This window comes from Marmota monax, unplaced genomic scaffold (genome assembly GCF_021218885.2).
Source record: "Marmota monax isolate L192 unplaced genomic scaffold, Marmota_monax_Labrador192_F-V1.1 WCK01_AAM20220418_F8-fsc00133, whole genome shotgun sequence".
Taxonomy (NCBI): Eukaryota; Metazoa; Chordata; class Mammalia; order Rodentia; family Sciuridae; genus Marmota; species Marmota monax.
In genome coordinates, this window is record NW_026694821.1 from 4,109,431 (window position 1) to 4,136,758 (window position 27,328).

At 38.1% G+C, this 27,328-nt stretch overlaps 1 protein-coding gene across 6 annotated transcripts in view; it reads left to right on the forward strand.

The window, feature by feature from the left end:
• The window catches only part of Itprid1 (ITPR interacting domain containing 1), a 155,224-nt gene that overhangs the window by 72,851 nt on the left and 55,045 nt on the right, over positions 1 to 27,328 (forward strand). For all 6 annotated transcript variants that reach the window (XM_058573148.1, XM_058573147.1, XM_058573150.1 and 3 more), the window contains exons 5-9: positions 11,390 to 11,441; positions 13,866 to 13,952; positions 15,923 to 16,125; positions 19,271 to 19,845; positions 21,878 to 21,935. In XM_058573148.1, the coding sequence (XP_058429131.1) occupies positions 11,390 to 11,441; positions 13,866 to 13,952; positions 15,923 to 16,125; positions 19,271 to 19,845; positions 21,878 to 21,935 (975 nt within the window). The remainder of the gene's footprint in view (positions 1 to 11,389; positions 11,442 to 13,865; positions 13,953 to 15,922; positions 16,126 to 19,270; positions 19,846 to 21,877; positions 21,936 to 27,328) is intronic.

A 27,328-nucleotide genomic window follows, 5' to 3' on the forward strand; every position in this document is an offset into this window, starting at 1 on the left:
TATCAGGTCTCAAGAGTCTATAAGTTCCAATTATGTTATTTAAAAAATGTTGTTTCCCCAGTTTGGGTGGATTATTGCCACCATCTTGGTATCCTAGGATCTTTCTGCAAAATGACTCCAGTAGAATTTCTGGGAGCCATTAGATGTTTCAGGCATTTTCATGAATGAGTCCCCTTCACTGTCACTTATGCTACTCCAATAGAAACCTCTTTGGCATTACCTCATAGAAAAGTTGTCTTAACACCTCCTAAGCATCCTGTACTTCCACTCCCAAGGACTCACCATCATTGCATTTGAGCCCTTACACTGCTCTATTTCTTGCAGAATTTGTAGAAATGCTCATTTTCATTCTACTGCCTGATTCTATCACCTGGGGATTTAGGAAGTGATACTAGTGTTTTATGTTACATAAAATGCATGAAGGAAGTCATCTTTCAGCTTATTCCTGCAGTCCATATTTCTCCTCACACCTTTGACCTAGTCTGGAGACTGGAGAACAAACATGCTGTCCACTCCATTCCCTGCACACAGGCACAATGGTGCTGACAGATCCCCTTTTGTTCCATGCTTCAGTTTTTAGCAAATACATATCAGATGACCCTACAAACTAGATGCTCCTTTAGGATTGGAGACAATGAAAAAAATAAATGTGGTGCTAAGATAGACAATAAACAATTAAGTAAATATGTAACAGCCAGGAACACAGGCATTGGGGAAGGCATTTCAGCAGCTGCCTGACAGAAGTGAAAGAGAAGGACATTTGCTTCTCTGGGGGAACTGGACTGTTCCAGGCACAGGAAACTACATGAGCAAATGCTGTGGGGCTGCAATATGCCGTTTGTATTCCAGGAAAACCAAGGAGGCTAAAATGGCTGCATCTCAGAGAGCAAGGAAGAGAGTAGCAGGCCAGAGGTTAAACAATTAGCTAGAGCTGGTACAGTGACACATGCCTGTAATCTCAGCAGCTTGGGAGGCTGAGGCAGGAGGATTTTAACTTCTAGGCCAGCCTCAGCAACTTAACAAGGCACTAAGCAGCTTATTGACACCTTGTCTCAAAATAAAATATAAAAAGAGCTGTGAATGTGGCTCAGTGGTTAAGTGCCCCGGGTTCAATTCGCAGTACTCTCCCCCCAAAAAAATTAGCTAGAAGCAAAATAATTTAGGGCCATATATATCCCTATAAATACTTTGACTTTTATTCAGCATGACTCCTGGAAAAAAATTTAATTAAAAGAAGTGGTATGATCTTGATTCTTTCTTTCTTTTTTTTTTAACAAAAAACAATTCAAAAAGAACAATTCTGCTATCTAGTTGGCTGCTATTTGGAGAACAGACTATAGGCAGTGGGGAGCTGGAAAAGGTAGAATCAGGAAGCCCAGTTAGGAGGCTAATAAAATAATTCAGAGGAGAGAGGATGGGGACTGACACCGGGGCACTAGCAGTTATTATAGAGAGAAGTGTTGGATTCTGGATTATTTGGAATTTAGGACAGGATATGTTGATGGAGTAGATGTGGGGCATTAAAGACAGGAGAAGTCCAAGAGGACTCTAATGATTTTTTTCCCAGGCATCTAGGAAGATGGATGGCCATTTACAGAGATGGGAAAAACAATATAAGAATCAGCCTTGGGGTAAGAGATGAGAAACTCAGTAAGAGAAACTCAATGTTAGACATGTAATGATTCAAATGCTTAATAGATATCCAAACAGATACTACCAGGGAGGTAGTCAGAAATAAAAATCTGGAGTTAAGGGAAAAGTGACTGGTCATTTAGATGGTGTTTAAAGCTAGAAGATCAGATGAGATCATCAAGCAAGTGAGTATAGATGGAGGAAAGGCCAGGAAGATATGGGGAAAAATAACAGAGAGAAGGAGAAGGATTGGATTATGAGGTCCACAGAGAACCAAGAGGAAAGAGTCTGGAAGGAAAGTTGGTGTGTTAAAGAGGGAGCGATCAACACCATCAGCTCTTGATCATGGTTATAGATGAAGAGGAATGACAGCTGGCCCTCAGGTTTGGCAGTGGAAACCATTAGTGACCTTGAGAAGATCTGTATTAGAGTAATGCTGGGGAGAAAGCCTGCATGTACAGCCTTCTCATGGGAATTAAAGCAGAAGAAGTGGAGACAGAAAACTACTCTGAGACGTTGCGAGGTGAAAGGGAGCAGTGAAATGAAATTATAACTGCAAGAAAGGAAGACAAATGCAGATTTTCTCTGTTGTTGTAAAGGGGTAGGAGTTCTTCCCAGATTGTAGATTTTAACCCCTTGTTGCACATTTGATTGACAAGCATTTGCTTCCACAGATGGCTGCCGCAGCAGGAGTACAGGGTAATAGTCATGATCAGTGACTGAGATGTACTAACCTGCTTGGTGCCTCTGCCTGGCCTTCTGTGGGACAAGCCTGGGCTCCCCTCTGGGACCTCTGCTCTTGGGGCTTTGCGATCTCTTCCAAAGAAACATTGCTCACCCAAGCTTACTTGCTGACCAAAATTATTTGGGTCTTTCCTTTTGATGGTGCCAATACCTTCCCTTATATCTTCTTCCCATGTTAATTTGAATCACTGCTGAAGACTGTATGGGTGCCCCTGCTCATATCCCAAATCAGACTAAAGAAATTCCTGAAGGATTCTCTTCTTACTTCTGCACTGTCTTCTGGTGAACATTAGGGCATTTTAGCTGAGTGCTCTCACAGCCTTCTTTTTAAATATCCCCATAGAATTTGCTGCTCAGGGTACATGGATGACTTACAAAGAAGAGCCTCCTGGTCATCCTTCAACTGTTTTCTCTTTTCCCTTTCCAGGAATCCCCACCACTGAGTGCAGAGTAACTCTGCTTAGTGCATACCAACTGCACAAGCAGTTGATTCTCAGTTTGGTCACAGTCAAGATCCACAAATCTTCCTATAACCATAACCATAGGATATTCAGAGCCTCTGTGGGATCAGTCATGATGGCCACGGGTGCTAACATTCCTCTTTCCAGGCCGCTGACTCGTTCTTAACCTCAGACTCTATCTAAGTATAAGCAAGCCCATAGAATGTATCCTGTTTGTGGCAAACTTGTTCCCATCACCAGAAAACAAATTAAATATCAGTACTACCCGACAATGAGAGTACATTGTCATTACAGTGCAAAGGTAAGATACATATAATGAATGCATGCTTCAACACATAGGTTTATATAATTGGCACTGGTTTAACAACATATCCAAACATCATTATAAGTGAAGAAACTAGAACTATCTCCTTCAGCAAAAAAGGCAGTTTGGCTCAAAGCTCTGCTTGGTGCTAGTTACTACTTGATGGGTAACTAATTTATTTGTCCTTTTTTTGTTTTTTATTTTGTTTTCAATCTTCAGAAAAGAAGAGTAAAATTTATTTCCAGGAGGAATGTATTAAGTACTAAGAACTTAGAAAATAAAATTCTAAAACCCGTGCTCTATATCATAAGAAAAGGTCAAAATAAATCCAATTAAACAGACTAAATGTCCCCTTAAAGCTTCTCAAGAGAATATGTCTAGAGCAAAGACCTGTACTAGGTGAAGGGTACAAAAATGTAGAATATGAGACTTATACTCTCAGGAATGTCACTCACTTTCTAGGATCGTCCCAATTCAAATGTAACCTACACCAACTTTTCTACAAAACCTTCTCCTCTTATCTCTTTTCATCATACTCCTGGTTCTTGACCTTCCTTCATCTAACTCCTCTTGCCTAAAAGTCAGTCCCATTCTGATAGCTTCTCACAATTCTCTGGAGGCCTGAACCAAGCCCCATATTCTCTATGAAGCCCTCCCTGACTTCTGCCCTGAGACAGGATTTCTCTTCTGAACACCTGTAACATCCATTCTGGGCTCTAATCAAGAGGCAGTTCTTCTGTGCTGCCTCACATTATGAGAGATATGATCTTTCTCCCTGAAAACAGCTGTGATCCCTGCTAGTGTAGGAATCATCTCTCTCTAAATGTACCAAAGGTAGTCAATAAAAGAATCTTGGTAGAACAAAATGAAGATGAGGTTGTCAGGTTGAGAATCTCAGAAGTGAGACTTGAGCTAACCAATCAGAAAAAAATAAAGAGGCAGAGCAAAAATGTTTAATTTGGTGGAAATAAAAGGAATTTGAACAAAATGAGAAGAAAACTAAACAGGTGTGGGAAAGTAATCAAGCTGGAGCTATGGTTTCAGGCTAGAGAACAAGGGCAGAACCTTCTCTGCTACATAGGGTGTGGTCAGATTATAAATGTCTTTAAAATCCAGAATGAAGGAATCATGCTTGATGTCATAGGACTAGGATGGCACATCTCTAGTTCCTCTTCAAATGGATAGATAGTTGTAACCAGAATGAGGAAGATTTGGATGGAGGATCTCTGTTCCCCTGAAAAGATGCATGAATAATTTAGGATAATAGTTGCAAGAAACCATATGTTACCACATCTCTGTTGTGGTGAGTTCTGAACTCAGTACAGTGAGGAGAGAAATGGCAGACCTTGGTGCTTATCTTGGCAAGGAGAAGAAGGTACACATGTTGGGAAGAAGTTACAGGACTCAGGTTTGAGCTGACAAGGACTTATACTGGGCTTAACAGTGGAATGGGGAAGAAGAGTCTCACCATCTCAAAAATAAACAGATACCGGGGTGTGGGGAGAAGAGACCAGCATTCCATTTGCTTTAAGGTTTTGAGCATGAGAATCAGGCAGAATGTAAGAATCTCATTTTTGTAAGAATATTGGCTAATAATTTGCCAATGGAGACAATACACTGCTGACTGCCTTTACTAAGTATCGTTGTCATGCAGGAGTTAAATATGCAGAAAGCTGCAGAATGCTATTATTTTAGAGCCCTGCAAAAATGTGATTTGATTAGTCTATTGGACGATATTCCAAAGAACCAAATGTCTTCCATGAATCAGTCAGAAATGCTTAGGAAAACCAAAATAAAAAATGCTTTCTAAGCCAATAAAGGTGCTAATTAGTGCCTTCTGCATATCTAACTACATCTTCTCCAGTAATACATTTTGCAGGGTTAAGTGCGGTATCTGCTGCTTCAGATGGCAGAAGTCCGCCTCACAGTCGGGAGGGTGGCTAGAGACTCAAGCATCTAGAAGGGAAGGGAATCAGAATTGGAATTTTAACCCGTGGAATGGGATGTACTGGATAGAGCAGGGACTTTTTTCTCACTTTAATTTTCCTCTAAACCGATCCTTAGGAAACTTGGGGATAGCAGGACTTAATTTGTAATTATTTTTTTCTTCCTCCCCCAGTGCTTTTAGAAAATAAAATCTGGTTTTAAAATTTTAACAAGGGTATCCCAGAAGGAAGAAAGAGGTGAAAATATCAAACCCAAGCAATCAGAGAAGCGAGTGTGAAATTGGGAAGGGCCTAGCTAGCAGAGCTTTGTGTGGGAGATGCAGGTAGGCATCCAAGGGTCCCACCTTCTGCGTGGGGTATCCCCAAGCCTGATGCCTGCAGAGGCCTAAGGAGATCTGGGGTAACAGGAGCAGTTTGTCTGTCCTGGCATGGCCTTCCCTTTGTATCAGAGTCTTGCTCTAATCAGAAGCTTCCAGGAGCAGGCAGGTAATTGCTAATGAACAAAACAGGTAAGAGGGAGGCTGCAGAAAATTAGAGAACCCACTGCCTTTAACAGATTGCTGTCCCGAAGACACCTGGGGCTGTAATGCTGGCTTTTCCAAGTTTTTAGGCAACTCTAGGAATCCCAATCCCTGTGAGAACTGGCACATTGTGGGCTACCAGCTTCTGTGTCTCTGTTCAAGTTCATTATTGAAAACAGGCCAAGAGAAACAGGACCTGACCCCAACAAACCAATTCTCAGGCTCCAGGCAGTTTACCTTACAAATTAGCAAACTGGGAAAGGAAAAAAAACAAAAACAAAAAAACAACTCTAACAGGCAAGGAATCACAGGCAAAAACAAAACCTCTTTTAACAGTCAAGTTTCTGCTCTGTGCAAGACTCTAAGCTGCCCGAGTCCAAATGCCGAGAAGGCCAATCATTGCTTCCCCCATAACCAAGAAGTCAGCGCACAGAGACACCGTGAAAATAGCACTTGGTCTCCGAGGACCTAGAGAGCCAAGGAATGTAAAATGGAAATCAACCAGGGAACCTAATTAATTTTTGATGATTTTATCACAATTGAAAAAATCAGGCTCATCTTATGAATGTTTCAAAAATTATACCAGTTTTCCTTGGCTTGAGTTTCTCCAAAAAATCTAAGCTTGGCAGCAGAAAAGGCTAATGTCTGAATGCCTTGGCTACAGATAGACATTTGTGTCACTTTCAGCAAGATCAAGAAGAAAGAGGAAAGGGGTGTAGGAAAGAATGTAAATGCTGTATTTCTTCATCAGTGATGGTGGGGTTCAGGTGAGGGGGCTAACATCCCCTAACTGTTGCTGATGGCGGGGATTGGGGCACAGGATGTTAGCTGTGGGGTACAGGGGAGGAAGGTCCTTCTCCCTGCTTGTGCTAAAACCCTAAGACTTTCATATATGACAGAAACCCTCCACTGAGATCAAGCCAATCCACTTCTCACTTCCTAGACAGCATGTTACCCTAGGACCTTCTTTTCTCCTGGATGCAACTTATGGTTTCCTGGCTACCAAATTGCTTGTAACAACAGTGGCAGGGCCTAGGGATGTGATCCACAGAGTGCAGCTGGCAGATTTGTGTGGACTCTGGGATCCATGAAGAAGTCCTGAGTGAAAGCCTCCAGATCCTACATGACTAGATTTTTTTCTGGATGACAAGATTTTCTGCAGGGCTAGGGTTTTTGAAAGTTTAGCAAGGCTGAACTAACTCCTCTCATCAATATCTGAAAATGGATCATTTCCTCTCTGACAGTTTGAGCAATTCATTATGGCCACCTTGGCAGGTCCCTGGCCTGGACATGCTCATTTGTTCACACTTTCTAAGAACCCTAGAGCAGTTGCAGACAACTGGAAAAGACAGAGAGAGTAATGAGGACTGTGGCACCAGCAGAACCTGCAGCCAAATGGCCAGGACTGTGGGAAATTTTAGGCAAGGAACACTGATCAGAAACTCCCCAGAATTCTCCAGATGAGCTCACTCAGGTACAAATGTAGGCTTACTTTATGTGTTACATGCAATGCTGTAGTTACAGGTAGTGCTGGTTAAGAAGGCGGGGGACAGGGGAAATAGGAATTTTTTGTTAGGGAAATAGGAAATTATATTTATTTTACCTTCTGTTTGGGCCACTTATTGTTTATTTCATCTTGGTATCAAGTCATTACAAATAGTTGCCTAAAAATTATACTGTGCTTGGATGGATGACATTAATGAATCTATGAACAGCAAAAGCTATTCTTTCATGTGACAACTTCAATCAACTGGCAGTGGTTTTATGAGTTGGAGTTGTGCTGAGACTGAGTTAGGTTCAGTAAGCAACTGTGCCGCAATGGATTAGTAACACCTAGAAGAAAGACCTGTGTATGGAAGTTGTCAAATCTTTCTCCTGGAGGTGCCTCATAGGGTCAAAAAAGAACAGAATGAAAGAAGGCATTCCCTATAATGTTTTATATTCCTTATAATGTATTTTCTTAAAGTTGTTGACATCTGAAATTTAGGTGCAGGACCTGAAATTTCTGTTTTTCTCAACTACTCACTCAGGAAGTTTAATCTAAACAAAGGATGGCAAATACACTCCATCTCACAAGACAATCCCAATCAGGTGTTGGTGACTATTTTGAGAGCCTATCCAGGCTCAGTGAGAAAGTAATGCAATTGATTAATGATGTCTGCCATGGGCAGTGGGCTTGAAATTGAAGCACAGAGACCATCCTTATCTGTTTCAACCTTTGAAGTCAATTTATGTTTCTCATTCTATCTGACTGCCATAGTGACAGAGTCACATTTGTTTTGCAAGGCAAACATTTACTGTGCCTGTTCTTTCACTGTCTCTAAATGTAGTTGTATATTTTGGGCTTAGTTCAGAATACTCTATTTGCACACATCTTAACAATGTATCTCTGTCTTTTTCTTTCTGGACAAGTGTTCCTTTTTCCTAGCAGGGTAACTAAGCTTTTTAAAAAAAATCTGCTAAAAATGATGGATATTCCAGCTCTGATTTTAATTATTTCCTGTCTTCTATTGCTTTTGGTGTTGGTTTGTTCTTCTTTTTTTCTAGGGCTTTGAGATGATGTTAGGTTACATATTTGATAACTTTCTATTCTTTTAATGAAAGAGCTCAATGCAACAGACTTTCTACTTAGAACCACATTCATAGTGTCCCAGAGATTTTGATATATGTGGTGTTGCTATTCTCATTTACCTCTATGTCGTGTTGCTATTCTCATTTACCTCTAAGTATTTTTTAAAATTTCCTCACTGTTTCTTTTGCTAGTATTCAGGTGTTAGAGTAGTTTCTATTTTTCACTTTATCATTGATTTCTAATTTTGTTCCATTGTAATCTGACAGAATGCAGGATTTACCTCTTTTTTTTTTTTTTTTTGCAAAGTGTTGCTTTGGGCCTCAGATATGGTCTGCTTTGGAGAAGGATCTGTATGCTGCTAAGAAGAAAGTATATTAAGTCATTGATGTATGATATATTCTATGTATGTCTGTTAAGTCTAAATTATTAATTGTATTTTTTAGTTCTGGACCTTTTTTATTTAGTTTTCATTTGGAGGATCTATCCAGTAATGAGAGAGCCATGTGAAAGTTACCCAGTATTATTGTGTTGTGGTCTATTTGATTCTTGAAATTGAGAAGAATTTGTTTGATGTATGTCAATGCTCAATTGTTTGAGGCACAAATACTTATGATTGTTTATGTCTTGTTGATATGTAATTCTGTTAAGTAGTTATGAAGTGAGATGGTATCACACTCAAAAGTTTCTTCACAGCAAAGAAAACAATCAAGAATGTGAAGAGAGAATGGGAAAAAATCTTTGCCACCTGCACCTCAGATAGAACATTAATGCCCAGGATAAATAAAGAACTCAAAAAAAAAATTCTGAACACCAAAATAAATAAACAAATAAATAGTCCAATTAATAAATGGGCAAAGGAACTGAACAGACACTTCACAGAAGAATAAATACAGTTAACAAATATATGAAAAATGTTCAACATCTCTAGCAATTAAAGAAATGCAAATTAAAACTACACTGGATTTCGTCTCACTCCAGTCATAATTGCACAACAAAAAGTAACAATAAATGTTAGTGAGGATGTTGGGGAAAAGGCACATTCATACATTGCTGGTGAGACTGCAAACAGGTACAACCACTCTGGAAAGCAGCATGGAGATTCCTCAGAAAACTTTGAATGGAACCACCATTTGACCCAGTTATCCAACTCCTCAGTATACATATATAGTGAGAGGACACATCAATGTTTATAGTAGCTCAATGCACAATAGCTAAGCTATGGAACCCAACCTAGGTGCCCTTTAACAAATGAGTAGATAAAGAAAATGTGGGGTATATACATAATCGAGTATTAGTCATAAAAAGAATGACTTTCACCAATAAATGGATAGATCTGGAGATTATAATGCTAAATGAATTAAGCCAATCCAAAAAATCAAAGGCTGAATGTTCTCTCTGATATGCAGATGCTAACACACAATAAGAGTGCGGGGAGAGGAAAGAATCAAAGTTGATTGAATTAGACAAAGAGTAATGAAGGGAAGGGTGGGAGGATGGGAGTAGGAAAAACAGTAGAATGAATCAGACATAACTTTCGTATGTTCATATATAAATAAACCACCAGTGAAAGTCCACATCATGTACAACCACAAGAATAGAATCCAAACTAGAATAAGTAATACTCCGTGTGTATAGAATATGTCAAAATCAACTCTACTGTCTATCTAAAAAGAATAAGAAAATGTGATTATTGCTATAAAAATTATGGAGATCCCTATTTTCATCCACCAAATTTGACATTCTCAAACAAGTTAGTTCATGGATAACTTAAAGCCTACATATAGACCACTGCCCCCCTCTACCACCCAGACAAGAATTCTGGCTCCAAATGAAAGCTCTTTATTATTTTCAACATTCTTTCATATATTTTAATCACTCGGCTTTGTTCATCCAAAACTTTTTCCAACCTGCATTCTCTTTCTTATGATGAAAAACTTCACGTTCTCATAGAAGTACAGGGTGGGGACACTTCCCAGTGTTGTGCATGTTCCACATTTGTACCCAAGAAAGCCATGAGGGAAAGTAAGTGATAAAATGTACCCATACTGGGAATAGTTCCTTTTGCAGATGTCAGCTGCATGTGGTGTCGTGACACACAGTGTGATACTGCAAGAGCCCTTGAATGGGCCTCGGATATCTAATACATGTTCATCCTAAGATATTCTGTCCTCAGCTCCACTGCCCAGCAAATGGACTGTCAGCATCATCGTTCTCATATTTATATATTTGCTCAAAAACTTTTCTTGGTTTTTCATGTCCTGATGTATACTTATAAACTCTCGTTTTCAGTTTTCAAATCAACTACAAGATATTCTATTAGCAATATGTTTTTTTTAAAAGAAGATATGGCATTTTTAGTGACCATGAGAAATGTATTTAATCTCTCTGAGCCTCAGTTTTTTTTCTCTATTATGTGGGAATAAGAACAACAATAAAAATGTTGGTTTTATTTCGTGGTTTTATTGTAGAAATTGGGATTATGCATGTAACATGCTTAGCTGTTGCTTGAGTAGATTATACTAAATACATTGTGCTAAATAGATAGTATGCTATTGCTAAAATCAATAATACAGGTAGTAACAAATTCCTAGATCTGTTACTCTTGATCATGGACTCATTACTAAATTTCTGTGAGTCTCAGTTTCCTTATTGGAGAAATGAGGATATATCCTAAATCAAATGGCTTTTGGATGGATTGGATGGTACCCACTAATGGAAGATGCTCAGTAAATGCCAATTCCTTCCTGTGTTCCTTTGCCTGCCCCGGCTGTGCTTTTGATGGGCCACAGGTTCCATGAGAGAGCCTCCCCACGTGCTCTGCGATCTAATCAGACCAGTCTCAGACCTTCCTCTTTTTACAGATACCTTTTTCTCTTCTTTAGTGGTGATACCTCCTTTCCATTCATCAAATTCACTTCATTCTTAAACATCCAACATAAATCCCATTTCCGCCATTGAAACCTCCACTGATTCTTCCATTCGCTCCTGACTTCTCGCTTCATTGAACAAGTACATTTCTTCCAGGGCTTTGTCCTACTGTTTAGCCATTCATTATATTCTGTCTTGTTCACTCCTGACATACCTTCTCTTCCATGCTTATACAACCTGGGACATGGAAATTCAGTCCCACATTGTTTCATTCGGATATAAGAAAATCTCCCATGAGATAAAAGAAAGTTAAGTTCACCTCTACTGTTTTTTTCTTCCAGTTTCTTTGCATGAACAAGGAATGGTTCAAATGACTGTGAAAGACTACATGAGGTAGGTAGCAGAATCAGAGTTCCTTCTCCCCACTATGTTACATCTGAATCTTTCCTAAATGAAGTAGAAGTGAAGAAGTTTCTCAATAATGCCATGGATCCCAGGCTCTCACGAAAGGTCACACTGGTTGAGTGCCTGGAATGTGTTCACTAACCTTGGAGAATTAGAGATTCCTTAGATGTCATAAAGGAACAAACAAATTAAATCAGCAAATGCTGACTTGGGAGGTGATTTAATTAGAACCTGTGCCTCAGTGACATTTTACTATAGTACAGCTATTCATAAAGACCTGTTCATATGACAGTTGTATTTATACTTTCATTTGGCCAATGTTATTAATTATCATGATATTTACTGGATAATAATGCATACAATTTTCAAAGTAAGATTGAAAGTAGTGAGAGTCTCTTGATACAAGGAGAGACTAGATCTCAAAGTGTGGTTCCCAGACCAGCAGCACCAGCAGCACCTGGGAACTTAATAGAAAAGCAAGTTCCTGAGCTCCCTCCCTGCTCAGACTTACTGCACTACAAACCCTTGAAGTAGGGTTCAGAAACAAAGATGTGTTTCTTCAAGTCTTCCAGATGATTCTTGGGCATACTCTAGTTTATAAAATGCTGGGATAAACTCTGAGATCTCCTGAGTTTAGGAACTCTGCTTCCTGGGCTCTCATTCTTGCATTTTTGAGATAATTCCAACTAGCCAGAAACCATTGCTATATCCCTCGTACTTCTACAATTCACTCTTTGTTTTAGTCAGCTTTTTCACTGCTGTGACTAAAGGACTCAGCCAGAACAATTGTAGAGGAGGAAAGGTTTATTTGAGGGCTCACGGTTTCTCCATCCATAGACAGCCAGTTCCATTCCTCAGGGACTCGAGGTGAGGCAGGGTATCATGGTGGAAGAGTGTGGTGGAGGGAAGCTGCTCACATGATGATCAGAGAGCAGAGGGCAAGAGAGGTATCTACTCTCCAGATACAAAATATATACCCCATAGCCATGCCCTCAATGAACCACTTCCTCCCAGCCACACCCACCTGTCTCCAGTTACCACTCAGTTAACCCCATGAGGGATCAATTCACTGATTTGATTAAGGCTATGACCCCATCTTACTCCTCCAAAACATCTTGCATTTCTCACACATGAGATTTTGGGGGACACCACATCTAAACCATAACACACTTTAAATGCCATTTTTCCTAATATTTTTCCTCCCTTTAAGGATTGTTGTTTTTGTTTCTTGTGGAATCATAGAGTAATATAGGATCACAGGAAGCTCCCAGAAAACCCTCTATTTTCTCAAAAAGGAAGATGAGAGTTGGATTCTGTGATCAGCTCTGCTCCCTACCCCCACCCCTACTTTATTAGAAGAGTGACTATACATGAATTCTTCTGGACTCAAGGCCAGAGTTGCTCCTGGATGTCTCTGATGAACATTACAAAATAAGATGTGACCCATAAATGCAAAATGAAAACTAACTTAAGCAGGGTTGCTATAAAAGGAGATGAATCAATAAATGAAAGGATATTTTATGCCGCTCCTCAAGAGTCAATAGTCTTCTGGAATTCATATTATCCAGAAACATGCTCTTTCTCAGTCTTCATGAAAAGAATCAATTAAACAAGGAAGTGGCAAGCCCCAGCTCTTCTTCCTAAATGTGGACAGAACAAAGACAAATTCAGCAGCCCAAGTAAGAGAACTCAATGTCTTTGGGAACACTGCCCTCTGCATTGGAGTCTTTAATAAATTCTAATTGTATTGTCTATTGTGTTTGACGATGCTAGATGTGACCCATGGTAGAGCCAAGATTTATAAAACTGAACTACATAATAATAATGTTCCACTTTCCTTGAAAGTGCTTTCAAATGATTTGCAAATGCAGACCTATTGCACAGAGTGACTCATTTTTTTTATTTTCAGTAATAAAGGAGTTTGTTACTGTTGCATATGGATGGCCACAAGAACCCTGGGGACAGCACTTCGAGATTTTTCTCCATGCAATATGAAATTCTTTTCCATTATAGAATTAACATGGATTTGCTTCAGTGACTGTTCCCTGTGCCTATTTCAGCACATAATTTTAACTTCTTCCCCAAAGTTGGAACCTAACAAAGCTGTGTTCCTGAAAAGGTTCCCCAATGATTTACCATCTGTCAAGAGTATGACATTCTGTCACCTTTATAATGAGCGGTAGCTGGGCACCTAACACTTAAATTCTCACACCTGCTATAACACAGTGCTCTGAAAAGAGAATCAGGCCCAGGGCTGCACACTTGGTCTCTTCAAAGTTGTGGTCTTTGGGGGAGGGTTGTTAGAAACTAAGAGAAATGTACGTTTGCTCTGGAAGGGAAAGATTGACAATGACCTCCCAGGAACTACCTCAATCAACACATCTCATGTTGGCATTCCCCCCTTGGTTGTAGGTCTCTGCATCAGTTTTCTGAAAATCCCACCCTATCCAGAGGAACCAGTTTCAATTCTTGCCATTCTACCACAAGTGTACCACAAAGGTATGTGATTTCCACACATTTTTCCTCCAGAAATACATTCTGGGCAACAACCAATTTTATAAAATTATAAATAAGGACTTGAGAAAAACTTGCTGAATGAACGGATGAGAGAATAAACAAAGGACTTCCAAATTCCAATTTGCAAGAACAATAGTGATATGGAAAACAGACTAAATATCTGTTAATGTAAAAATTGCCAAATAAACCATTGGCCCATTCATTTTATGGAATTTCATGCAATGATTAAAAAAGTAGGCAGAGATATGCCCTGTATATATAGTTTATACCCTGTAGATCTGCACCTATTAGAAAGATCTTCAAGGCATATCTTTTAAGGGAAAAAAGCAAGATGCAGAAAGATACATAGAGTGTGTACTATTTATAAAACAAGCTAGTGAGATCTTCGGAGCATGTATATAGCTACATAGAATAATGTCCAGAAGAATATACATAGGTTTAGGAGGAAAAGGCTCAGAATTACTGGGGACAATGAGGAAAGTAAGAAAGATATTTGTGTGTAATATTATAATTTTTAACATGTTAAGCGTATTTTAAATATTTCTTGCAAAATTCAATAAAAAATTAAAAATAGTGATATTTTCATAATGATTTGAAAAGATTTTAAATAACAAACCAATCAATAATTGTATTATTGGCCATGAGATTGTACCTTTGGGACGCAGTCACTACCTTTGTTCATTTTTGTGCCATAGGTGTCTAGCATAGAGGCTAGAACATGACACTCAATAAATATTTGCATAAATGGGATGAATAAAAATTTGTGCAATAAGGTCAATAGACTAATGGATTAAGTCTTCCCCCATATAATTTAGACTTCTTGCCAGATTTTTTTTTCTCCCTTGAACCTCCTTTTGTTCCTATGTCCATGTCATTGACAGATGGGCACTCCCAGTTCTTCAAGTAATTTCTATGACTAAATTTGTACAAGCCAAGCCATTTCAGTTCCCATTGAAGGTTGGTGGACTACCTTTTCTTACTTAACTGAATCAAGAGGCAAAGCACTAAATATCTATGTTACTTGGAAAGTGTAAATGTATTGCCGGTGGTTTCATTAAGCAGGTCTGGCCATGAGACTAAAAGCTCATGACCATAAAATCATCTCAACTATTGCAAATAAGCTCATTAGTGTTGCATGTCAAGGTGAACACTAGCATCAAACAAAAAGGGGGAAAAAAGAAGAAAGAAGAAGTAAAAAGAGAAAAAAAGCAAATATGGTAAAACCTCATCAAAAGTTCTGATTCCCAGAATCCATGAGTTTTAAAAGTTCTAACTCAAAAAAAGCTCAACAACTGGGAAGTGAACTAGTATACATAAATACAAATTCCAGATAATGGATATTTATCATTTTCAGTGACAAAGCAGACTAGAACAATTTGATACAAACATTTGTTTATCAACCAAGTCCAAAAAAAGAAGAGAGACAGAACATGTGAATCCTACCTAGGGACTTAAAATCATTATTTTAAACATGAGCCCTGGGGTTCTGCATTTAATATCCTCAACAGATTTATGTAGCTGAGTATGCCCCACACTAATACTCTTTAAAAATATTCTTCTGCGAGTCTTCTGTTGACTTTTTTTCCCATTTTTTCCTCTTGCCATCAATTACCGCTTCTTTGTGGTTGACAGTGCACTATCTCTGGCATCCATTCCACAATCTTCCTGCACTGTCTAATTTAACATTTGCTCTTGGGGAAATAAAAAAGCCAGATGGATGAACTCGTGGTATTGTATGTAAAGTATAGGCGAGCAGTCCCTCGGTGCAGAAACTGACTGTCCTTTAAGTAAGTATATATGAACGCTAGTGAAGGCACCATCTGTCTGTTCAGGTTCCTCTTCCGCTCAGTTTCTGGAAGTTTGGGTGACTAGAAAACTGTGGCTTAGGTTTCAGTGAGGTGTTATGGATAAAGGGACTCATATATATGTTCATTTTTTTTTAAAAATCACAGCATTCCTGAATGGCTGGAATTTTGGGAAAAAGACCCAGTGGAGATTCTCTTAGATCTGGGGTTTGGCGCTGACGAGCCAGACATCTGCACGCAAATCCCAGCCAGATTCCTTGGTTGTGGCTCAGCAGCCAGAGGGATCAACATCCGTGTTTTTCTTGAAGCTCAAAAGCAGCGGATGGACATTGAGAATCCTAACTTGTATGGTAAGTGAGGACCTTGTGAGCACCTCAGCAAAGGCAGTGAGTGGCCGGGTGGACCACAGTATTAAACGGACAGACTAGTAGGCTGTATGTAGTAACATTCTGTTCTTTTCGCACAGTAGCTTAAAGCAGAAGAGATTTCTTTCTTGATCAGTCTACATTTCCACTGTGGGCTGGTTGTATATTTGGAAGAAGGATTGATTTGCTCCAAATTGTCCTCACTTGAGGAATTGCTCCCCACCCCCACCCCACATACCACCAATATGTAATGTCACTAGTAGCAATAACAGGAAAAGGGTAGAAATGGAAAGCCATAATTAGCACTTAAATCCTCTGCCCATAACTACACATATCAGGTCTTCTCAGATTCCACTGGCCAGAACATGTCATAGGCCTACATAACCCCAAGATATAATCCTGCCATATGCCCCTGACAAGAGGAAAACTGGTAATACTGGTAATAATATATACCATAGCCACATACCCAGGAATCAGAAAAACCAAGGTCTGACAAGGCTTATCTGGGTCATTAGGTGACACCTTAATTTCTCATCTATGAGGCTTAGACACACACCATTGGCAACCTGAGCTATAAGTGGTAGTTATTAATCTGTCATACCTGCAGATTTGTAGACTAACTCTGCCTAATCTTTATAGCTATTGTACATTGTTCTGTTTCTCCGACTGGTCATTAGTGGAAGACTTTTCGTTAGGACATTCCTGAGGATATTCTTGAGGTACACATACTGTGCTTGAATAATTTGGAGGGAGGATATCTTATAGCTTATTTACTACAGGATTGATGTAATAAATCAAAGGTGTGTTTTCAGTGTCCTAGAGGAGAAATGCAGCATTTTTAAAATCATTTGAATTTAGAACCCCCTCTTGGAGCAACAAAGAACATCTCCATGGAATAGAGTTTGAGTGGTTCTAGATGGGGAAAACGGCAAAGTTCTGTTTCTGAAATAAATTATTTTAAATAAATAAGTTCACTGAAAGGAATGTCAAGGGAGCTGAAGTGGTTTTTTTAAAAATCAAATCATTATCTGAAATCAGGACTTCATGTGGATTTCTTATTTTAGTTTCCCACTTCTCTATTTCCATGTAGATGAAATGGGTTTTAAAATTGAAGTAATGGGGTTTTTGAAAGGGAGTATATCAACCTGAACATGTTGTGATGTGAATTTTCTTTATTTTTAGAAGCAATTAATATTGTTCTTTGTTGTCTCCTCTTCTGAGTTCCACAGAGATGCAAGCTTCTTGATCAATTTTTTATTTGGGAAAAATAAGGACATTTACTAACACTTGAGCAGTGTTTGAGCTGATCTGTGAAGGAAACACTTTACGAATGAAATCAACATGGATTTTAGAGGAACTAGGAGTTTGCCCATAATCCTGTAATGTCTGCCCTCTTATTTCTGCTACTTAACAATACACTTTTGATTCAAGGCTGCTGAGAAGGTCAAATGTAAAACTAGCAATAACAAAATTAGTTGGCTGTTAGAAAGATTGGAGATGTATGTCTCATTCAAAGTCAGTAGAAAAAAAAATTCAAACTTGAGGGTGAGAATCAATTCGTCCATTGTTCAATCAACCCAAAGGCAAAAATAAAAGAAGACACTCATCCAACTCTTCAGAATATTGTGTTCTCTGAATTGACTGAACCAATTAATTTGATAGGCTTTGTCTAAGTATAAAAACCTGCTATTGGGTAGATGGGAGACAATCATAAAAACTGAATTATGCTTCAATCTTACCCTCTGGCTCACAAAAGAGATTTGGTTTCAACTAAAGCTTAATTTGGGGGGAGGAATTTAATCAGAATTATTCTGAAACATCCCCAACCCAAATTCCTATAGGTGTTGAAAGAATAACACAATCCTCTATGGGAAATCCCTCATATATTTTTGGAGGATGATGAGTTAATATCTTCTCCTTTCCAGTGAAAGAAGCAGGTAAGTGTAAAGATGTGCACAGGGAAGAGTCACCAGCATTGCTCTGAAGGTGGAAAAAAAAACGTGCAGAGGACAGCACCTTCCCCTCCCATGTGGTCCTTGACCCTCGATGGGCAATGCAACCCAGCATGCTGTCACAGGGGTTAAAAAAAAAGGACTGTGAAATAGATGGAGTGTATTGTTTCCATTACTGTGGCTTCATTATCTTCAGATACCAAAAATATTTTTTCACCATTTTTTTTTTCAAACTGGCAAAGCATCCTCAAATGAAGCCTTAGTACATTAGGCCTCACCCTATACTAAGTCAACACTTGCATATATTACCTGAATACTGAAACCAGATCATCCACAAAGACTGACAAGATGAGCGGGTTTGTTTTGAAGGACAAATGCATTTTCACATTCATGACTTCTTTCTCTTGAAAGACTGAGGAAAATACATTTCCTTCCTGTCTTGCACATTGAAATCATTTATTTTAATGGCTGATACTTACATAGCAGCGTGTTTTACAACTTTTTTTTGATGCTCACAGCAAATATGACACATATATAAAACAGTCATGATTCCAAGATAAAAAAAAGAGAAAAAAACTGACCATTTACTATGTCTGGCATAGAGATTAACACTATCTATTCATTCATGTAGTCAGGGTTGAATTTCCAGAAGTGATTCACCTGAGATTTGGATCCAGGCCTTCTGGCTCCATATGCCAGACCATCCCACAACTCTCTGGTTCTGGAGATGATGGAGATGATGGAGGTCATGATGAGATATCGACCCCATGAAGCTGTGAGAAGAATACTCAGGCTGCTTCATGTTGAAAGAGCCAGGTTCATTCTTTTACAGTTAATTTAATACATATAGGTATATAGACTCATACATGTCCATAGTTTTTAATAAATTAACACCTGAAAATGAGGTGTTAAATAATCCATATAGCTATGTATATTCAGCTACATTTAAGAGGTGTTGACTTTTTCCATAGCACAAGGATTTCTCATTACACTGGAGAATCAGCTCCATACGAGCAAAGAATATGTGTAAAAATTTACTTTCAAGAGTTCAAAGTACTCCTCGTCTTGAAAATCACATGGCAACCAACTTTTCAATTTTGACAACACCATCCACTGCATCCGTGCAGTTTTGCTGAGAAAACTCAGTGTAAAACGTTTGCATTCCTTGTATTCTTCAGGTCGTTTCCGACAGCTGGAAATCCTAGACCACGTAACCAATGCCTTCTCATCTCTGCTGAATGATGTCAACCTCCCACAGAGCCCCACAGAGGAGAAAGCTGGAGGAGACAGGATGCGAAGAAGGGCAGTGAGTGGGGCTAAAGAGCCTGAAAGAAGAACAAGTAAGATTTTACGGAGAGCCTCGAGATGGAATATCCAGAGGGACTGTGACCCAGAAGCATCCGAATCTTTCAAGATGAAAGACAGAATTGTTATCCCTTCTGCCAAACCTTGTGAGTGTGGGACAGAGTTACCAGCAGCCTCAATCAGCCACAACCAAAGCCATGTGTCTCCTTTGGAGGAGCATTGGGCTGCCCAAGCCTGTGATGACTTGACACCTTGTCACCCTCCCCGAGATCTTCTGGGCAAGCAGTGGCCTTGCTCGCCCATGCTGGCCAAGCAGGCTTCTCTTTCCTACGTGCCTGAGGGATCACTCAGGGACAGAGCTCGGAAGGAGAATTTGATCCACATTAACAAGCTCAGGAACATGTCTCATCTTGTGGGTAAAGGACCAGACTCCTTTGAAATGGAAGAGGTCAGTGTTGTACCTACGTGCTCAGCATCCTAAGGGCTATAACCTGCCTTCCAGCTCTCACTTAACTATCTTTCATGCTGTCAATGATTTTTATTCCAAATTCAGTTTGGTCTAAGACATTTAAAGCTATTCTACTTGCTTGAGTCAGAAATAATCTAGTATGAAATGAACTTTCTTCTCTTCCTTTTCTTTGTCTTGCTCACAGATTAATCCATGAGTTGCTTGTGCTCACTGTTTTATGATGCATCTCAGTATGCTTTGTATGATCAGTATCCTAACTTCATGTTTCACCTTTAAGGGTCACATCAACTACTGCCCTCTCAGTGAAACCTGCCCTGACAATTCCCCTGCTATGTCCTAAGAGCTTGGTTTTGTAAGAAAATTGCACATGAGTCAGTGGCCCCTCCAGGTCTCACCTCTCAGCAGCTTGGAGACCAGGGAATGTGTCTTGGAAATGTTTCCTCTGCCATGCCTACTGCAGTGCCAGGGGCAAAGCAGCAGAATCCAGTGGGTTTTGATGTTAGGGTGTTAGTTTTATTTCCTCTGGGGTTTGTTGGTGTTCATATGTCTTGACCTATTTCGCAAGTACTCTCTGCTACTTCATGTCACCTACAGTCACACTAATTTTCACTCTCATTTAGATCTCTACCAGTACTTCTTAGTCCCCCAACCCCAAAATACATACATCTTTCCACTCTCTTCTATTCATATAATCCCCAGGTGGGGTCACCTCTCCATTGAGCCTTCTATGTGCCAGCCACAAATAGAACAGCCCAGAACTGGTAATAGACTCTGCTTTGAAGGGAGCTCCAGAGAAGTGTTAGAAAATCATAACGTGGGACAGTGGCAGGTCTGCAAACATACTTTTAAGGCAATCTACAGACTTGTTTTGGTGTATCCAGGCAGCAATTAAAGGGATTCTTAACCAGCCAGGGGGTCTAAGAGGATCATGGAAATTATGGGAAATAAAGCTTAACTAAAATATTAAAAGAAGAATAGGATTTAATTAAGTAAATATAATCTATCACCAGCCCTCCCTGCCCCACAAAGACATAAAAATGTATTCAAAATATGTTTAGTCCTGCATCTTTTTTTTTTGGTCATATAATCACAATATTTAAAATGTTTATGTCCTTTGATTCAGCTTTCAATATTTAGATATCAATCCCCAATAAATAAAATGATATGTAGAAATAGATACACAAACAAAGATATTTTTGTTAGTTGCAAAATTTTTAAAACATTCCAACAATTGGAGAGTTGTTATGTAAATTAATGTACATTTAAATTATGGCCTACCAGGCAGTCATGAAAATGGTGCTTTCAAAGAAACTGTATGATGTGGGTGGAAAGCTTTCCTTCTAAATTTTGAATGAAAAAAATTGACTGTATCATCATATGCAGGATAAATTTATGAAAAAGAAAACTTGCAAAGAAACATTTCAAGATGTTAGCAGTAACTGTTTTCTTATACTTTCTTTTTTCTGCATCATGCTTCTATAGTAAAGTACATTACCATTTTTAAAGTAATATTTATTATTTTGTTTTAACATAGCCTTATTTTCATTGATAGAGTATTATTTATTAGTTTCTAATAAACATCAAAAACAAATTCTGCTCCATTGATTTGTAAATTAAATTTTCTTTTATCCATCTAGGCACTATATATCACTTCAATTTTTTTAATTATTCTCCATAGTTTAGCAAGCCAAATTAACTTAGTTTCTCCAAATATATTTAATGTGTTCTTGATAGCAAAAAGTCTTTCATAATAATATTATTATGTGAATTCAGTTAAAATTTATATCTCCCAAGAAGAATTGTGTATCCTCACTTTCTTCCCTTCTCCTGAACTCTTTAAATCCTTATCTTGGGTACTTCATCCTTACCATCTCCTCCAGCAGACTATAAACTATTTGAGATGAGGAATTCATGTTTACCCTACTTCCTGGTTGCCAGTAGACAGTTAACTAAATGAAGTGAATCTTTATGAAAAAAATTCTAATGAGATTGTTGTAATTTGATGCCTTAGGTCCAGAGCTTTGAAGAAGAGACTGGTAACTCTCTTGACCTGACTTCAGGAACTGTAGGTAAGAAGTCATCAAGGTCAATGACTGCATTCATGACCTTTCAGAAAGAGAATGTAAACAACTGGCTTAACTTTCTTAAATATGTGGAGAGCTTGAATTATCTCCAGGAGATATCCTACATTATGCATCATTTTAGCTGTTAACAATCTAACCTTAGTGCAAATGTATACATGTGAATTTTAAAATACTTACTAGGAAAAAAGGTTTGATATCCCTAGGGCTAATGGAGTCTGTGGATGTCTAACACCAACTCAGTTATGATCTGCCTACCTTAACTGAATGGATTTCAGATAGGACTAACTAGGTGAATACCTTCCTATTCAGACTACCAACTGCTTGGTATTGCACAAGTCATATCTTTTTATTGATCCTCTTCCTAACTATGATGAAAGATAAGTACAGATAATTTTTAAGTACTCTACCAGCACTTACATTCTAAACTTTGTATGACCTTAATGTTCAACTCTCAGTGGAAACAAGTTGTCTAGATCTGACTTCCAGATGTCCTCTTAGAAGGGTGCTCTCTCATCCTTGTCACAGAAGAGGAAGTCTTTCTTCACTCCTGGACCTAATGCTCTCATGCAATTATCATAGTGATTCAGCATTTCCGTGATCCTGTAATGGAGCTAGATGGAGGCATTGATTAGTCAAGCAAAATAGAGCAGATGAAGCTAGTGCATTTCCTGGAAGAAAATATGCAAATTTTTAATTTAATTTAGTGTGGTGTCAAACACATCTTTTCCATTACGAAGTGTATGTATAGGCCTCATTTTGCTAAATGCTGTTTAGAAATTATGCATTAGTAATTATAGGGTCCTGCTGATTACATAAATTGTTATCCTCCTCTTTGAAGTAATTACCACATAACCTGCATTGAGGTTTATAAGACAAAAATAAGCATCTGTTTTCTATCTAATTGAATGCTTCTCAATGAAGCTGGAGGTCCCCCTGCCAATAGAAACTGCCTTCCTTGACATTCGTTTAAGAGGTCTACTGATATCATGTAAGCCATTCCAATTATGCCAAAAAATGATTTAGGAAGTTAGGCCAAGAATTACTAATCTACATTTAACCTCAAACTGAGAGAGTAAAGTGAGATAAGGTTAAGGCTAACCTAATGGAGAAAATCTGGACCACAAATGAGATTTATTACTTTCAAAAAGAGTGTTGTTAACTTACAAAATGAAAAAGAAAATGGACTGAAATCTAATAAGAAAAATTAGTTGGATTAATGAGGTAATGATCTTAGATATGTAATTACTTAGATACACAATATGTACACATCATATCTGCATTTTAACTAAAAGTTTAATAGACCACTTAATTTGAAATATAAAGGTACCTGGAATATTTTGATGAACCGAATATGGCAGAAATGATGTAGCCCTTAGCCCACCACCTGCTTCCTGGCTCTTGGGAAGTCCATTCTTGAAATAGTCCTGCTGGAAACCCAGAGCCCATATTGTGAGAAGCCCAAGTTACCTGGGGTGACATGTGCAGGCACTTTGATGGACAGCCCTGAATGCGCTCCCCTATGGATAAGCCTTCAATGATGTCCAGCTTTGTTAACCTTTCCAATGATTCTAATCCAGATGCCCAAATCCAAGTGACAGCCCCCAGCTGAGCTAGCTAGCCCACAAAACCCTGAGAGATAAGAGTACCTTGTTTTAAGCCATACTACACACACTATACACAAATACACAGGCATGTGATAATCTCTTCAAATATCTTGAAAATTTAATTGCAAATCACTTTAAGTCTGTATGGTCTCTACACATGCGAAGTACCTTATCAGGAAAGGTGTACTTCAGCAATTTCTAAATGAATTTAAGCAAGGTGAATTCTTATAGAAAATGGAGACTCAAAGCCCCAGATGTACTGTGTTACCTTCACCCCTGAAAATTCATCACTGAAATGACAAGGTAACATAAAGAGAAGAGGGAAATGATTAAAAGTGCTATTTAAAGGGTAAAGGTACATCATCTACATTCCAGAAGCTGAGTACTATAAGGGTGATATAATGCTGTGGGATATAATGGTGAATGAGGATGCAGACAATTCTTTTCTTTTTAAAAATATTTTTAGTTGAAGATGGACATAATAATTTTATTAATTGATTGATTGATGTGGTTCTGAGGATCAAACCCAGTGCCTCACACGTGCTAGGCAAGCGCTGTACTACTGAGCCAAAACCCCAACTCAATTGCAGACAATTGTAAAGGAAGAACCATCTAGGGATTAAAGAGAGGTGTTTACTAGAAGTCAAAATTTCCAAATGAATCCTCCTTATAAAATTGAACATGGCATACTTTCATTCCTTATGAAATGGATAAACACAAGAAAAATTACCACAAAAAGATTGAGTATTTTAAGAATCATAGTCAGAAGAAATGCCCCTATTACTCAAAGCATGAGTGCAAGGAAACATTATGAAATCCTTGGAAATGAATATATGTGTGAGGAGATCATATCTGCAAAGAAAACAATCTCCAGTAAGTAAAGTTAAGATTCCTTTCAGACATGATTGACATTATCTGATTCTATTTCTGATAATGGATAAGTAACTCTTAATGGGCCAGTCCTCCCACATATTACTACAAACTCTGGACAAAATATTTTTAAATGTCTATCTAAAGACACTAAAGAGCACACAAGAGCAGGCAAATAGGGTATGGGGGTGGGATAGGGAGTCAACACTTGAACACTTGGAAGAAAAGAATATACTGGGTCAGTTTCCTTTATTAAAAGAGTTTTAACATGAGAAGTGTCTGCTCAGTTCCTTGACCCATTTATTGATTAGATGATTTGTCAACATGGCAGCTATTAAAAATACAAACAATAATAAGTATTGGTGAGGATGTGGGGGGAAAGGCACACTCATACATTGCTGGTGGGACAGCAAATTGGTATAGCCAATATGGAAAACAGTATGGAAATTCCTTGGAAAACTTTAAATGGAACCACCATTTGACCCACCTGTCCCATTCCTTGGTCTATACCCAAAGGACTTAAAAACAGCATAGTATAGTGATGCAGCTACATCAATGTTTATAGAAGCACAATTCATAATAACTAAATTGTTGAACCAATCTAGATGCCCTACAGTAGATGAATAGATAGGGAAACTTTGATTCCAGGCAAGTTTCCTGCCTCCTAAAACAATGTACAATTCCCAATATCCAGGCACAGTAAGAATTTACTGGACACACACACACACACAATGGAATATTATTCAACATTTAAAGAGAATAAAATCATGGCATTTGCGGGTAAATGGATGGAGTTGGAGAATATAATGCTAAGTGTTATCCAATCCCAAAAAAACAAATGCTGAATGTTTTCTCTGATATATAATGGGGATCGGGGGGCAAGGGAGAAATAGATGAACTTTAGATAGGGTAAAGGGAAATGACAAGGTAACATAAAGAGAAGAGGGAAATGATTAAAAGTTCTATTTAATGGGTAAAGGTACATCATTTAAAGGGAGGGAAAGGGAGGGTAAATGGGAGTAGGAAACTGGGGAATGAGATGGACATCACTACCCTAATTACATGTATGAAGACATGAATGGTGTGATTCTACTTTGTGTCCCAACCAAAGACATGAAAAATTATGCTCTATATGTGTAATATGAATTGAATTGCATTCTGCTCTCATATATAACAAATTTGAATAAATAAAATTTTTTATGAAGACTTTTAACCTGAAGATAGGAACCATTCTAACCCTCCAACAGACAGTAGTTGTCTTACTACCCAGAAAAATCAGAAGACCGAACCTGGGACAATGGCAATAGCTGGAAAGTGAGTGTGTGTATGTGTGTAAGTATGTGTGTGTCAAGGTGAAATCCCAGAAAAGAGAGAGGTTGGAAAATCCCTGAATTCTAATCTTGAAATCTGTCCATATCTCTGGCCAATATGTGAACTCAAATGCATAGAAAAGACTTCAAGAATTTCATCTAAGATTAAAGGAAAATTTCCATTTTAAATTTGATTCCAGGCAAGTTTCCTGCCTCCTAAAACAATGTACAATTCCCAATATCCAGGCACAGTAAGAATTTACTGGACATATGAGAAAATAAAAGAATGTAACTCATAGTGGGGGGTAATTAGTAGAAACAAGCCATGAGAAAATCCATATGTTGGAGTGAGCAAGTAAGTGCTTTAGGGGGGTTATTAGAGTCACACTGAAGAATGTAAAGGGAAATATCCTATAATAAATGGGAAGATAGCAAATCTCAAAAGAAAAATAGAAATAATACAGATACAGGATGAAATGGAAATTCTGTAAGTGAAAATTACAGTTTTGTCATTTGAAATCCATTGAATAAATTTAACAGCAGGTTAAATGATAAAATAAAGACTTGGTGAACTTTGAAATATAACAATCATCCAACAATGAGGAGAACAAGGGGGAAAAAAGAGATTAAAAAGCACATAAAAATTTTTCTGAATTTCAAGTTCCTGTGAGACAAGAAATATAAAAAGGTGAAGCATTTGTAGTTACAGACAGAGAAGGAAAGGACTAAAGAGAAAAATACTTGAAGAAATAAATGTGAAAATTTTTCCTAATTCACTCACAGAGACATTTATAGATTCAAAGTTCAATAAACTCAAAGTGGAATAAATAACAGAAAATTACACCTAAACAGTGTTATGATCAAAGTCATAAAAATCAAAGATAAGAAAACATGTTCAAAGCAAGCACAGAAACGTGATAAGGGAATTAAGATTTGAATGCTGAGACATCTCATTAGAGAAAATGGAGACTAAAGATAAAAGAATAAAGATAAAATAATCAGGAATAAAGATAAAATAAAGACATTTTCAGATAAAACAAACTCATTAAGAGCATACCTGCTCTGCAAGATGGACACTGTATTGTGTTGTTTTATGCCATATGCTGATGTAATACATGATAATTTATACCACAGAGGATGGAGGAATTGGTAAATGGAGCAACAATACAATAAGCCTTCTACATTTTACATGTAGTGGTACAATATTGAATTTAAGTAGATTGTAAAAATAAGGATATAAAACCGTCACCAATATTAGAGTCATACATATTGAAATGGATAGACAGATGATAATGATAGAAAGTAGAATAGCAGTATAATTAAGCCAATTCTGTCATTTATGATAGAACCAAATAGATCCAGACTCAAATTTTAGCTAGTTACTACTTTCATGTGACCTAGAGCAAGTCAGTTTACTTCTCTATTCCTCATTTCCTTAAATGTAAAATCATAGCAATCTATTCACACAGTTGTTGGGAAGATAAAATGAGTTAATTCATGAAAGGAGATAAGAAGATCTTGAGCATGTAAAACACTCAATAATAATTGTAATAAGTTGCTAATGTAAATTAAGAAATAGCAATAATACACATTA